The sequence below is a fragment of the Prionailurus viverrinus genome, chromosome F1 (genome assembly GCF_022837055.1).
Source record: "Prionailurus viverrinus isolate Anna chromosome F1, UM_Priviv_1.0, whole genome shotgun sequence".
Taxonomy (NCBI): domain Eukaryota; kingdom Metazoa; phylum Chordata; class Mammalia; order Carnivora; family Felidae; genus Prionailurus; species Prionailurus viverrinus.
Genome location: NC_062577.1, coordinates 12,834,791 through 12,850,647, shown reverse-complemented (window position 1 = coordinate 12,850,647; position 15,857 = coordinate 12,834,791). Strand labels below are relative to the sequence as shown.

At 39.3% G+C, this 15,857-nt stretch overlaps 1 protein-coding gene across 1 annotated transcript in view; it reads left to right on the top strand.

Moving 5' to 3' along the window:
- The window catches only part of TNFSF4 (TNF superfamily member 4), a 188,279-nt gene extending 172,657 nt beyond the window's left edge, over positions 1–15,622 (top strand). Inside the window, exons 3-4 of the mRNA XM_047840321.1 lie at positions 11,727–11,775; positions 13,513–15,622. Coding sequence (XP_047696277.1) covers positions 11,727–11,775; positions 13,513–13,862 — 399 coding nt within the window. The 3' untranslated portion in view covers positions 13,863–15,622. The remainder of the gene's footprint in view (positions 1–11,726; positions 11,776–13,512) is intronic.
- The last annotated feature ends 235 nt before the right edge of the window (positions 15,623–15,857 follow it).

Genomic DNA, 15,857 nt, shown 5'->3' with positions numbered 1-15,857 from the left:
TTATTTATTAATATGCAAAAGAAAATACAGGAAACATTACTAAAATTGTTGCTTCTCCAAATTTCGCTTCTCTACTCTGTGGCCTACTTATTGGCAAATACAGAAAGTGAATCAAATCTCATATGGCACTAGGGGGCACCACCGTAAAACTAACCATTCTCAGATTTATTTATTTATTTTTAAAGAGCTTATTTCTCAGGAAGCTAAGTGCTGATCCACGTGTAAGAGGATGAACAGTACCCGGGGGCCTAATATTGTTGACTATTTACACAGTGATGATATTTTCTCAGTGAAAAACTTAGATACATGTTCTACACAGTGATGATATTTCCTAAATGAAAGTTTTAGCTACATGTTCTCACCCACATATTCAAAATAGGACAGAGTAATTTGGAGAGATCATGTTGGAAAATGTCACATACATGTACAGATACAGAAACAAACATATCCACACATGCACAGGAGATCTGGAAAGCTTGGTATAGACCCAAGAGTATAATCTCCCAATTCCTTTTCTCTGATGTCAGCCCCTAACTACCAGCACCAAGTAAACCCAGCCTTGCCCAGGGCTGACCATCCTGCCCTTCCAATTCTATTTCTTTTAGTAGCAATTACTTCTGTGCCCTTCACTCTTACAGAAACTGCAGCTTTCCACTCTTCAGGGATTTTTCATTCATAGAAAATGAACATTAATCTTCTGGAGACATCTAGGCTAGAGAAGCCATGTACAATATTGTTTTCTTTTTTTAAATTTTTTTAATGTTTATTTATTATTGAGAGACAGAGTGTGATCAGGGGAGGGGCAGAGGGAGAGGGAGAGGGAGACACAGAATCCGAAGCAGGCTCCAGGCTCTGAGCTGTCAGCACTGAGCCTGATGCGGAGCTCGAACCCACGAACCGCGAGATCATGACCTGAGCCAAAGTCGGATGCTCAACCGACTGAGCCACCCAGGCACCCCTGCAATATTGTTTTTATGTTATGTTTGGTGAGTGAAAATAAACAACTGAACTGCAAAGTAGAAAGGTTATTTCCCAGTCCCAGGTGAAATAGATGGTCCCGACACCCTATAGCTTGTGTGTTTTGTTTGTAACCATCCATACTTTTGATGTCCATATCTTTCCAGATGAAGGAATCAAAACACTTCCTTACATGAAATTACAAAACATCGCAAACTTTTGGAGGAGCTGTTGATATACAGGAGAGTGTGCTGGACCAGAAACTAGATGACTGGTTCAGTCCAGCCTTTTAACTTCATGACCCTAGGTAAATTCTGTAAAATTCCCAGAGCATCAGTTTCATCATTTCCAAAATCAGAATTTGGTTGTTGTGAGGAGCAAATGTTGTGTTGCAGAGCTTTGTAAATGCTAAGATTATTATTATTATTATTCATGAACATGCTTCCATAAGGCTAGGGCCACTAAAATGTTTACTTTGTGGCATGTATACACATGTATGCACACCCCGTGACCTCAGAAAGCGTATCATAGTTAAGGTTAACCTTAGCTTCATGAACACTGACTTTGCTACTGTAATTTTTAGGATTAAAAACAAGTCCCAAAACCCTTGTAATAGTGCTAGCATTTCTGAACATAGATTTCTAAGTGAGAGCCCACGACTGGGTGGGAGAAAAGAAGAGCAAAGGGGAGAAATTTATGAAGGCATAACAGTGTTATCGGGTTAGCATCCGAAAGTGGTTCAGAGATCTAAAATGACACACTTAGAACATGCCTATTCCACCTCCCCCCCCCTCCAGTTTGGTATATTTTATCCAATTCTCCAATGACTTGGTTGCCAAATAGAGTCGAAAATTACGTCTAGAAAAAGCATGCTATCTTTTTCATGATACTGGAAACATTGGGGATAGGGCTAGCATAATCAAATTTGCTTTCCGCAGACCTTTCATTCTAAGATGTAGCTTAGGTGGCTTGTTAATTGTATAAATTTGTCTAGCTTTGGTAACATGTAAATGCTATTTAAGAACATACTCTGGCCAATAGAAAAATGGACAGTAGGCTCAACTTTAATTCTCCCAACACTAATGTAGTGAGCATTATATATGATAGTAATGCTTCCTTCATTCCCTAAATGCAAACTGTATATGTGGGGAAGTGAGAGTCCAGTGAGTTTAAATGGTGTACCCTCAGGGCTGGGCTTTCCTGTAGGTATAGCTACGGCAGAGCCAGAGAAACCATCAAAGATCTGGATGAAGATGAGAGTGTCATAAAAAATTGAAAGCAAGCAGCAAAAACAGTCATTAAGGGCAAATATAAAAACCTGCTGGGTTATAAAATAAGTTGTAAAACACATACTGTACAGTTAAGTATATATAAAATATATTTATATATTTTATATTTATATATTTTATAAATTTATAAATATATGTTTTGTATATAAAATAAATTTTGAAATACTCATGTGTTGGGTGCTTAGTGTTTTTAGCTTCAAACTCCCCAAAAGTTCCTAACCTGGCCCTGTATACGGTACAATGAAGACTGGGAACGCCAAGATCTTTTTGGAGGGATAACTGAGGGCTGTCACTCCTGTTATTTCCAATAACAGCCCCTTGTTTTTGCAGATCTTTTCTGTACTTTTGTCCTCACTAATTCACTACCACCTTGAAGGCAGTTACACACATATTTGTGTCCAGTTTTTCAATGAGAAAATGTGAGGCTTGAGAGACTTGTTTAGGTTTACATAGAAAAGTCAAGGTTAGAAATTAAGACAAGGTCTAAATTCTAGTCCTGTCTCTTTCCATTACACTTGGCTAAGACTCCATGACTCTTGGCTTTACAAATTTTGTCTGGCTGTTTTAAAATTTGTTTCCTTTTCTGGCATTCGTAGTTTTTGAGGAGAAATTGAGGGAAAGATTTGTGACCTAGTATGGAGGAGGAAGATTCTTTTCTGAAAGAGAGTTAAATCTATTTATGCCAATGTAGGTAACATGATCAATGAAACTTTAACAGTTGCATAATACCTTATGGTTGTTTTTATAAGACAGAATATTGCATGTCTGGTATATTCATAGATGAGAAAGGGGACCTCAATTTGGGTACTAGCTCATCTTTTTTTTCTGAGCCCGATTTTCTCTCTTTTATTATTATTATTATTATTATTATTATTATTATTATTTTAAATTATAAGGAGATTAGACTACATAATCTCCCTAGGCCTTTGTAATTCCGTCAGACTCTGATTCAAAGATTTACTTTAATGTGAAAGTGTGATTTGCCACTGCTTGTAAATACCTATTCAATCATGTGTTAGTTTTTTAGAGCCGCCATGATAAATTACCATAAACTAGGTGTCTTAAACCAGCAAACATGTATTTTCTCACAGTGCTGGATGGTAGAAGTTCAAAGTCAAAGTCTTTCCAGGGCCATAGAGAAGTCTTTCCTCTGAAGGCCCTAGAGAAGAGTCCTTCCCTGCCTCTTTCTGGCTTCTGGTGACTCCCGGGAGTCCTTGATCTTCCTTGGCTTGTAGTTGCGTTACCCCAAGCTCTGTCACCGTCTTCGCCTCACCATCTCCATGTGTGTACCACTGTGTCCTCTCCTTTTGCTTTAAGGACACCAGTCATATTGGATTTAGGGCCCACCCTAATCTAGTTGGTCCCATGCTAACTTAACTAATTACATCTGCAAAGGCCCTATTTCCAAAGGAAGTCACAAACTGAGCTTCCAGATGGACATGAAAGGTGGGGGGGGGGGGGTGACACTATTCAAACCACTACAAACCTCTTATTCATTTACTTGTTTAACAATATCTATGGTTATTATTTTCCTGTCAGACACTGAGGAAACAGTGGTGAGTGAGATATGGTCTTCTTTGCCCTCCCAGAGTTTCCAACACAGTGGGGAAACAAGATGGTTAAAGAAGCAATAACAGTGTGTGAGACGTACTGGATAACCACATAGGGTACAGTGAGAAACTTCAGTAAGAAGCTTCACAGAAAGCTATCTACCTATGTCAGTACCTGGTTTCTTGACTGGGAGTATAAAGTGAGCACACTCCTCTTTTGCATTAGATGCTTTACTTCTCTTCTATTCCTTAAAAGAAAGGCTTTAGTTTTTTTTAAAAAAACTTTTAAAGTTTTGTTGACATAAAATGTTACATTAGTTTCAGGTGTACAACAGAGTGATTCAACCTCTCTATATGTGTTCACCACCTATCTCCATACAGTCCTGTACTTTTTACTCCCATGACTTATTCATTCCATAACTGGAAGCCCCTGTCTCCTATTCCCCTTAACCCATTTTTCTGAACCCCCTACATCCATCAATTTGTTCTCTGTATTTATAGATCTGATTCTGCTTTTATTTATTTATTCATTTTGCTTTTTAGATTCCATATATGAGTGAAAACATACAATATTTGCCTTTCTCTGTGTGATTTATTTCACTTAGCATTGTACCCTCTAGGTCCATCCATATTGTTGTAAATGGCAAGATCTCACCCTTTTTATGGCTGTATAATATTCCACTATCTATATCTATATCTATATCTATATCTATATCTATATCTATCTATATCTATATCTATATTTATATCTATATCTATATCTATCTATATCTCTACCTACCTACCTATCTTTATACCTATTAGGAAAGGCTTTAGTTTAAGATGTCATTGTCACCACCATGATCATCCCATGATGATTTTTATAAGTTACCAATCCCAGCTTTCAGCAGAATACAGGTTGAGGATTATTTAGGCTCATGCGAATGAGGCTAAGAGCTTCACTGCACAAAGAACACTAGAGATATCTTTGATTGTTCACTAACCATCAGAAGGAGTCACTTGAGAAGGAGACCTACTGCTTTTATTAAGGAAGAGGGATTTATTGTATTGAAAAAATCTGTTCAAAGGTCTTCTTATCACCCAGTCTCCCAGGGTTTCTCTTGAATGTTGTGATTTGCTGAATCTCTGACATGGAAGAGTTCATGGGCATTGTTTATTCCACAGTGTGAATAAGCACTTCTTACTGCTTTTTCCATCAGTTTAACTGAGGTTGGACATCAAGATGAGGAAATTAGAAACTGAGAAAGAGAAGGGACTTATAGATGGCTTCAAACCAGGCCCAGGCGTTCCTATTCCCAGACGAATGCCTTGTCCGGTTCTACTAAGTTGCCCTCCCAAGGCAACAATCCCTCCTTTTTGTATAGCAAGTGAAATGGGGAATGAGTGACTTCAAATAGAAATATATTGCTTGTGATAATTTTGCTATTCCCTTTGTACTCAAGGAAGAATGAGGCAATTTCAAAAAACCTTGAGCAGTGTATAATGTTGGCTACAGCCAGTGTCAGCTCTATGTGATTATGTGATTATGTAGCCACTAGCTAAGGTCTGGGCATAGTCTAAGGGGCTAAGTTCCACCTTAGCTCAGCAAACATTATTTACTGAATGCCATTATGTTTGATGCATTGTAAGACTCATAATCATACAGTGGGCACATTGTTAACAGAGCCTTCCAGTTGCTTAGAGACTAGGCTTCTACAAGGATATTATGGTGGAGACTTATTCATTGGGGTGAAGAAGGGTGTTCTTAGAAATGTTTTGGTAGACTCCTCTGCCAATGTACTTTAAGGACTTCCCCAGTTAATCTGGAAAGGGAAACCCAGATACAAGAATACCCTTCCCTTGGGGATATAATTGGTTGTCTTAGGTCAGTCATATAATTTTGAAGGTATGTTCATGTCACCTGGATGCTTATGCTTCATTTGGTTGTTTACCTGAAGACCTGGATTCCTCTTAGGAATCTGTTAATTGCTAAGCACTGAGGACAATGGAACCACAGTTCTTGTTCTCTGAGATAGGAGAGGGTCAGTAAATGGCTATTTGAGAGATCTCCATTACTAAGTAAGTTTGGCAGGAAGAGTGGAAGTGGTTAGAGAAAGCAGGCTACATTAGGATTTCACATGGGTTGTGTAGTTGGGAAGAGAATAAATAGTAGGAGAAAAATTACAGCAAAAAGGTGCCAGCAGTCACGGTGAAAGGTGGGGAGGAGCAAGAGAAAGTGTTTGGATGACAATTAAAACAGCTCTTCTTTGTGTTCATTAAATCCCCCACAAAAGACTCTTTATTAGAAGAGGTTTTCAAGGCCACACCTCTTCATCTCTAAGAAATGTACCTTTGGGGATATGGTTTTATGAATACAGAAGCCTCCCTGGCCAAAGTACCAGTTTTTGCCCATTCTTCTCATTCCTTTCTGAGTGGGCTCGTGAACTTCCCCGATCAGAGGCGGGCCCTTCCCTTTGCAAGGAGGCTGTTTCCACCGAGTGCACACACACATGTGGCAGGATGAGAGTCTACCTCCCCAGCCTACTGTAATGAGTTAAGTATGGAAAATTCCATCTTTCTTTTCAGAGGCTCCTTGAGACATACACCAACAGCTTGTGAGGTTGTGCTTTCATGAGCTCTCAGGTCTTCTCTACTGACATGCAGCCCAAGGTGGATGAGGCTCACATTCAGTGCGAGATGGCATGGTCAACTGGGGAGTCCCCCTTACAGATCTCTTTCCCCACCATCCAACACTGATTCACACCCCAACGCACTCCCACACAGGATCCTGACACTGTAGCCTGACATCAAGTGAGGAAGGGCAAGGCCCACATAGTAAGTGTGGAGCCCACTTCCTGCTTTCATATTTGATGACTATCATTCCCTCCTGCCACAGATGCCCCTCTCCAGGACAAATGCCAAATGAGTATAAAGGTGGCAGCCTCCTGCCACATCCCAGTGAGTCAGAATTAGAAACTCACACTCTCCCAAGATGAGCCCTTGAATGAAGCATCACATTTTTGGGAACTCGGTACAGACTGCTAGGCAAACTCTAGCCATCAGATATGTCCCAACCATGTTCTTGGACAGTTCAGTGCTCAAGATGCTAAGAGAGGCCAGGAATGGACCTAATTCTGGCTCTTGTTTGCAGCACCTGCTTGCTTCCTACTTTGTACTTGTTCATGGGCCTGCTGCTCCATGCCAGGACAACTGAACCTAATCAGAGCCTCACTAGAAGTTTTGCCAACCTGTACAATACAGACGACCTTGTAGAGTTGTCTGAAGAGCTTTGTTTCTGGAGAACTTCTGGATATTTTGAGATATATATGAATATTTTGACAACTGTGTAAAACCTAATATTTATTCCTCATTAGTATTATGATGAAAATAATTCAAATTAATCTTGGACCCTCTGACAAATATTTTCATAGGTTTTGTGGTTTTTTTTTTTTTCTCTTAAGATAATACAGGATAAAGTGAAAAGTTATTATCAGGGACTGGAGTTCAACCAAATTCAAGTTAATACCTGTTTATTTGTGAGCAAGTTCTTAAGAGCATTGATTCTCATTTTCCTATCTGCAAAACATGGGTTGTTATTATTCATACTTAATAGGATTATTTTGAGCAGCAAATGAGGTAATGATTCTGAGAAAGAACAACCTAATGCATGGCATGTTATAAGTTCTTAGTGAATTTTTTTTTTCTTGAATACCAAGAATGGTCTCATTTCTAGACCTTTCTTCCATAGAATGTCTTTTGCTTATCTGGTCCCTTTCTCTCTTTCAAGGCCCCTGTCCAAGTTTTTTCTCCTTGAGCTGCCAAAGCCTGCAGTGACTTTTTTGTTCTCTGGAACTTTTTCGCATACACTGTCTATTGATGTTTCCCAAAGGTTTTATGTAGAGGGAGGGTTTTATTTCCTCAGCTGGCATATGTTTGTCAAAAATAAGAATTGTGTGTTCTATTCCTTTCTGTTCCCAGAGTTGAATGAATGCCTGCCACACAGCAGATACTCAGTAATTGTTGATGCTGTTTCAAACCACCAAATAATATGACAATCATATTATTCAATCAACTACCAAATAATTCAGTAGAACAAACATTTCTTGTTTGCATCAAGGAAACGATTTCCTTTATACTTATGCTTCTGAGACCACTTCATTCCAACATCAGGACTATACTTTTTCTGATGTGCTTGACCTACATGAGTTTGGATTTCACCTTTGAGAATGATGTGGGTTCTTCAGACTTTCCAGCTTGTTCTTACATGGAAGCTCTCTGAGACCTTTGATATTTTCCCTTTTCTTTTACTATCTGGAAAGGATCTGAGGATTTTGTTTTTCATCATGGTAAAAAAGACCATGTTTGTTTGTATGTGGGTAAAATAAATATCTTCTGATTGTTTTCTGGTAATTCTTTCTCATTAGGCCCGGATGCTTTTGTACTGTTTCTTTGGGCTACGAGAGCCAAAGAGCTAATATTTCAGGGACTTTGATAGTCTTTATTCACTATTGTAATAATTCCTTCATTTCATACTCATATATAAGGCTTGAGTAGTGTTGTGCTGAATAAATTAAGAACATGGATCTTGTCTTCCATGTGCATCCGAAAATAACAGCTGACATTTGTCGACTCCTACAATATTTCAGGCCATGTGGTGAAAATTCACAAACATTATATTATTTAATCTTCTTTCACTCTAAGATATAGATTTTATTATTTCCATTTTATAGGTGAAAAAAACTGAAATTTAGCAAGTTAGTACCAATTTCCCAAGGTCGTACAGCTAAATAGTCTTGTAGAGCAGATGAGACGTATGGTGGTAGAGTGGAAGTCAATAGAGAGTTTTTGTTTTATTTTGTTTTTTACCTTAGGATCCACTCTTGGTGCTGTACATTTTATAGGTTTTAACAAATGAATAATGGCACGTGCCCACCATTACAGTGTCATACAGAATAGTCTTACTACTCTGAAACTTCTGTACTTACCTACTCATCTCCCCCTGCTCCCTAACACCTGACAACCACTGATCTTTAACTGTCTCTATGGTTTTGTCTTTTTCAGAATGTTCTGTATTCAGAATCATACAGTATGTGGCCTTCTCAGATTGGCTTCTTTCACTTAGTAATATGCATTTAAGTTTCCTCCATGTCTTTTCATGGCTTCATAGCTCATTTCTTTTCAGCACTAAGAGTCCAATGTCTGGATATATCACAGTGTATTTATACATTAACTTACTGAAGAACATCTTAGCTGCTTCCAAGTTTTGACAATAATGAACAAAGCTGCTATAAACATTCATGTGAACAGAGTGACTTTAAACACTCACTGTGCGAGTGCAGAAGCCAAAAATCAGTTCCTGATTTAGGCCTTGAGGTGGTGATATTTTGATGGATGGACACAGATGGAGGGACATTTTTGGCAGAGAGAACAAAGGAGGCAAATATATTTCAAATGCTCGCCAGCCTGATTGCTGGGTGCTTTCACATGTTTCTTACTTAAACTTCACAGTCATCTGGAACATTCCAATAGCAATTATTATGCCATAGTTTCACACAGATGAAGACTAATGCTCAGAAATAGTATATAATATCTCCAAATACACAGAGCTAGATAAGTCACAATTTGAACTGAATCTGACTCCCAAGTCTGTGCTCTCTGTCTCATCCTACCAGGCTCTAGTCAAGGGCAAAAAGATTGGAGAAAATGGTTGGCTAGAGCGTATGACATGGAAAGGATATGTGTGGTAATAAAGCTTGACAAGGAGGTTGGAGCCAGGCAATGGAGGGTCTGTTGGGAGGGTGGTTCACGGCAGTGGGGTAGTGAGTGTGAAGAATCAAATATGGAGGACGAAGGGAAAAGTGGAAGGGCACAGAAGAAGAGGAAAGGAGAATCTTATTTTATTTTACAACATTTCCTAGACTTAATGGTATTGATGCCAGTAAGAAAACTTCTGAGAATATGTAAATGTCTAATATTGGTCAATCTTCAGGAGAAGAAACAGGAAACCTGAGCCTGGAGTTCTGTTAGATCTACCCTAGAGAGGAAGTCACGTTGGCTTTCCTTGGTCTCAGAGAATGTCCTCTTGGTTATAACCACCCCTACTTTGTAAGGGTACTTCAAAACATTCAGAACTTCCTTTGATTTGCAGGGAGTGTTTGGAGAATCAGTCAAATAATTAAGTCATGAGGGCTTTTAGATCTCAGAGCTTGATGTAAACTTGGATGAAGAGCCTTCATGTTTTTCTCTTTTATTAAAATTGACTTAGCACTGCAACTTTTAAAATCCAAATCATGGACAGTTAATGCTGGAAGAAATGTCTGTGATCTTCTGGTAATTTTTAAAGATGAAAAAACTGACTTCTAGGAAAGTTATGAAACTTGCCTGGGATGACATTGTACCTGCCCCGCTGACATTAAAACCAAGGTTGCTGCATGCTGAAATGTGGCCATTCATGCTGGGACCAACCAGCTAGAGAGCATTGGGAGCATTTATTTACCCAGGGGATTATGGTGATAATGTAATATGCCCTTTGAGAGGCCCTCTTCCAGAACATTGCCTTAAGCATGAAGGATACTAATTTAGCTGTCACAAATAGTTCATGGAGGGGACAGACTCTCAAATCATCCTAAATCAACAGCTCTCTCCATGTGCTTACCACTGGCAGCTCTCAGAAAGGCTCTCCCTTCTTCCTACGCTGCCTGTTGGTTTCAGCTTGGTAAGGCTTGTGATGAGAAGGCTTAGAAGGGAAGTAGGGGATTCCTCATGTGTGTGGGCAGTCCCCAGTGGAATCTGCTTGACTGCAGCCACTGGTGTGCCAGGAGAATGGGAAGCAGGGATTCCACACCCCAGGGTATGAAAACAAATCCCTCCCCATGCCTTTGAGCAAAATGTCTTGCCAAAAATAATCTGTGAGAAGAGATGTTGTTCCAGGCAGGAGCAATAGGTGGTGCTTTTTGTTTTTCTTTTTAATTTCCTTTTTTAGTAGGTAATACAAGCATATGGTACAAAATTTTAAAAATATAAAAAAAGTAGACCATGAAAAGTAAGTGTCCCCCCCCATTCCTGACCTCAGGCTTCCAATTCCATTTTCCAGAGGCAATATTTATGATCCACTTTCTGAGAATTCCTTCAGATATATTTAATGCCCATACAAGCATTATTAATATTTTTTAATGTGAATGGTAATATATTTTATACATGATTCTGCCCCCTTTTTTTCACTTCATATATTTTGGAGATTGCTCTGTATTGAACTGCTTTGTTCTTTTAACCATCATATTACTATAGACATTTCATTTATTCAGGCTTCCTTTCTTCATTATTTTACCTCTCTTGCTGTTAAGTACTTGCTTGGTTCAAGTTAGGTTTTTCAAGCCATTAAACAAAAGAGAAAGAGCCAATGTTAGAAATATATGCACTCAAATCTACTGAATTCTGAAGGATTAGACCAGTTTCTATGGCCCGTATGATCTGAAGACAGGATAGTCTTACTCCTGTGTTGCAGTGAAAGAAGAAGTAGCCAGGAAGCTTCCAGAACTCATTCCCAGTGCATCCTGGGAGTTTGTGGCCATGGTGGAATGACTGGCCACAGCCTTCTGCATGAGGGGATCTCTGACTGAATGGATTTCTCAAGATGACTATTAAATGCTCTGTTATCCAAAATGGGAAAGGGGGGCTCAGAGAGACAAAACAATATACTAGAGATGGGTTTGGCAGAGGTGAGGACAGATCTTAGATGCTTGCATGACAGAATACTCCTGGCTCATCTTAGGAAATGTTATAGAAAAGCAAGGGAGCAGGTACAAGTCTGGGTCTAATCTTCATAGAAAAAAATGGTCTCTCGTCAAGTCATTCCTTCTATAGCTCCTGCATTTCTGCTTCATAGGATATGATTTGTCAATTTCATTTGTTCACCTTTTTTCCTAAAAATATATCCTTTTTCCTCCATCAGGTGCCACCTCAGTATCCTCCAATTCAAAGTATCAAAGTACAATTTACCAGTAAGTATTGTTCAATTGATTCATGTTTTTATTTAAAAAAAAATGTTTATCCATTCATTCTGAGAGAGAGAGTGAGCAGGGGAGGGACACAGAGAGAAGGAGACAGAGAATCTCAAACAGGCTCCACACTGCCAGCATGGAGCCCTATGTGGGGCTCAATCTTACAAACTTTGAGATCATGACCTGAGCTGAAATCAAGAGTTGGATGCTTAACCGACTGAGCCACCCAGGCGCCCCTGATTCATGCTTTTAAATGAATCTTCTTTCTAGTCTCTTAATTTCTTCCCCCAAACAGGATCTCTTCCTATTCTTTGGGAAATATGAAATCCTGCAATTGTTAGAGCCTGCATGCTGTTTTCATTAGGGACAAAGAAAATGTATAAAGAATAAAAGGGAGTAATTAGTTACCAAATATATGCTTGTCACTATTAATCACTTTATATGCCTCTCAGGAAACCTCTGAATAGGAATTATTCTCATTTTTCGTAGGTAAGAAAACTAAAGGATGACTTTCCGACACATCATTTCCCACTAAGTTGATTATAGGACAATATTCTGTCTTAATGAGAGTTGGGAGGTCCCAAATATGAATGCAAGGTGATCCACTATTAGGAGAGCATTATTTGGATCCATGATTAGTATTAGGACAATCACCAGTAGTTTCTATATGGATATTCATTTGTTTCATTCATTCCCTTCATTTGCCTGAAGGGAAGTATATCTTGCCCTCCAAAAGTGGTCTTCATTTTCAATTTAAACTATGCCACCTGGGCCTGATGCAAATCAAGAATTAACTGAATTGTGCCCAAGAGTGGGGACTATTCTCTCCTATGACTAAGGGACATGGACCAGAGTGGGTAATCTGAGATGTGGTTGCTTGGCCATTCACAATGATATTGTGGCTGAGGTAGAAATAAAAGAAATTTAGTCTTTTTGCCTTACACTTGGAATGGCCCTACACAAAGCTACCAAAGCTATCAATCTGTGTCCTCCCCCATCCTTTATTTTCTCTCTCCTGTGGTAGTAACTTTCCCCAAAGCACTTTCCAGGAAAAACTAGCAATAAAAAGGTAAAATGGAGAAGCAGGTCTGTGTTCTTGAACTCTTCCACCTACATCGTATCGAGCAGAACTGAGCCCACAGACATTCTGGGCATGGCGGCATTATCAAACGTAAGTGACTGCTAGCAAAGGTCAGTAGTAAATGCTGTTGATAAGTCCAGTGCCCAGGGCATGTGGCAAACTTGCACTTCACAGTCAGGTGGAGAGAGGATAGGGCAGCATTAAGAGCAATTGCTTTGTGTGAATGGGGTGTGCAGGCCCTGGGCAGGGGCACTCCTGCTACCCTTTGCCCTTGTCTATTCATTGAAAAAGGAAGGAAGCACTGAAGTGGCAACACCTCCTGGTTTTGAAAAATCAGAGAAACTTCGAAGTGCCATTTCCCGCCACTGGTCTGTTGCGACCACTGCCAATTGCTCTAACCTCTTAGTTTTTGCATCCAGCTCCGTTCTGAAATCCTCTTGGCCACTAGTATTAGCTTTGCCTCTTCTTCCATTCCCCAGGTAAAGCAGACTCCAACCCTCATGTGGAAACACAATGCTCTCCTTCTTTTATTCTTTTCAAAAATCTTTCCCGATCATGTTCTCTTCATATGTTTTTAGATGTACTGGAAGATTGTTGCCCAATGCTGTGCTAAGAAATCATTCTTTTTTTTTTTCTTCTTGCCCTCCCCTCCTTAGAGTGTGGGAATGGGACAGGTTGCATCATCACATCCCCAAACAAGGATGAAACCATGAAGGTGCAAGACAACTCAATCATCATCAACTGTGATGGGTTCTATCTCATCTCTCTGAAGGGCTACTTCTCTGAGGAGCTCAGCCTCAGCCTTTATTACCGGAAGGGTCGGAAACCTCTCTTCTCCCTGAGCAAGGTCAAATCTGTCGACTCCATTGGAGTGGCCCATCTAGCTTTTAAGGACAAAGTCTACTTTAACGTGACCACTCACAATACCTCCTACAAAGACATCCAGGTGAATGGTGGGGAATTGATTGTCATTCTTCAAACTCCTGGTGGATTCTGTGCCTACTGAGGACCTGAGGGCTGCACCTAAGCCTGGCACCAGCAAGAACACTGAACTGGGGTTGGACAGGACTCTGATTCTTCTGTGGGAGTGGAGAAGTCGTCCTAGTTTAGCCCCCATATATGGCCACACGGGATGTGACCAGAAGCAGATCCCCTAACTCAGGGATATTTAAAACTTATTTTACATATGAATTAACTTTATTTATCTTCACATCTTCTAAATCACCTATCCCTCATCCCTGATGGTTGCGTCAAGCTTACTAGTTACCTCTACAAAAATGAGAAAATAGGTGCCCCTTCCTTAAGGCACATTATTTCTATTGATCAGGAAATTGTCATAATAAACTTTCTTTATTGAAAAAGACACTTGACTACCCTTTGCTGGAAATTTGACATCTGGCTTTATCAAAATGAAGAGGACAAAGGAAGGGGACATGAATCTGTCAAAGGTGGTATCTCTCCAAGATGAAATTAGTTGCTATTTGCATAGTACCTAAATACTTCTCTCATTTGGTGGAGTTCAAAAGGAAAATCATCTTGAGAACAGCTGCCAGGACTTGAAGACAGCCAGCTAAAGAATACTCTGTGCTCTGGGCTTTTTTTTTTCTTTGCCACTTTGCTTTTCCAGCCTCCAATGTAATTAATAGAGATTTCCCTTCAAAGATGCTATGAAAAATGTAATCAGAAACTTCAGGAAAACTGTAAGAGATTTTTCCAAACTCGGGAGAGCAAGATAATTTATTGTGAAGGTTATCTTTATCGCATGGGAGAGCAGTGAAACTGGACATCTCAGGGTAAAAGTAAGAATTTAAATAGTCTGGGAAGGAAAAGACATAAGCAGGAGGCAAAGCAACCCATGTGCATTCTCCTGCTTATGCTGAATATACAATCAGCTCCATTTCTTGTACATGTATACCACATTGCTAGTTTAAAAAATGAAGCAATTCTTTTCTTAAACACAAATTTATGTTGAGACACTGAGAAGCTATTACATGAAAAATACTGACATCTGTCTACAATCACCGTCATATCATATATGATCTCACATTGATAATTGAGACTAGAATGACCAATAATCAGCCAATACCAAAAGGGGAAAAGATCCACTTATTTTTAATTTAAACATCCCTATGGATGCATCAGGCTTATGGCACTGTGGACAAACTTCCAATGATTTGTAAGAACTCAAATTTTTGATAAAATTTTTAAATGGCAGCAAATGTTCTTCTCCCATTTTAAATAGAGTGTATAACATAACATAGAATCTTTCTGGATGGTTCTGTGTCATCACAGTGATTGTACAGTGATATCTTCAGGATCTCCAGAAAGGTGGAAGGCAGTGTGCCCCTACACTAAATGGCCTCAATTACATTTTGACTTTTTCCTATCTATTTAACACAGTTTTCCATGTGTTTTATCTATGTCCACCTATGTTCCTGCACCCTCTATTTTAATCTTTTATGGAGAGAAGCTAAACAAAGATGCATCATAAAAAGAAGCTAAATAAGAGAAATTGTGCATAAGAGTAACCAAGCTCTGAGTGGCTGCCAAGGCAGTCACATACTCATGATCATGATCATGACCATGAGCATAATCATAGGTAAACATTAGTGGAGGGTCTTCTGTGGACCAGGCATTGGTCTAAATGCTTTACATGAATTGTTCTGAGCAAGATACTCTATGACATTTGTCTTAACTACTCAGAGAATTTAAATCTCTGTGTGTCGGTGTGTGTAGGGTGTGTGTGTGTGTGTGTGTGTGTGTGTGTGTGTGTGTGTGTATTTCTTTGTTATTGACTATGGTCTGCAAAGTTGAAGTTACTCAATGGGTGATATCTAATAAGTAAATGTTTATGACTTAGATAATATTTAAGAATATATATATTTACTTTTTAAAGTTTGAAATGTCTAACTATATTTCTCCTGGACATGCACATTCCAGGCCTAAGCATAATTGTTCTGTGGGTTATCTGTCTTTGGTGTCATGGTCCTTCCTCACAGAT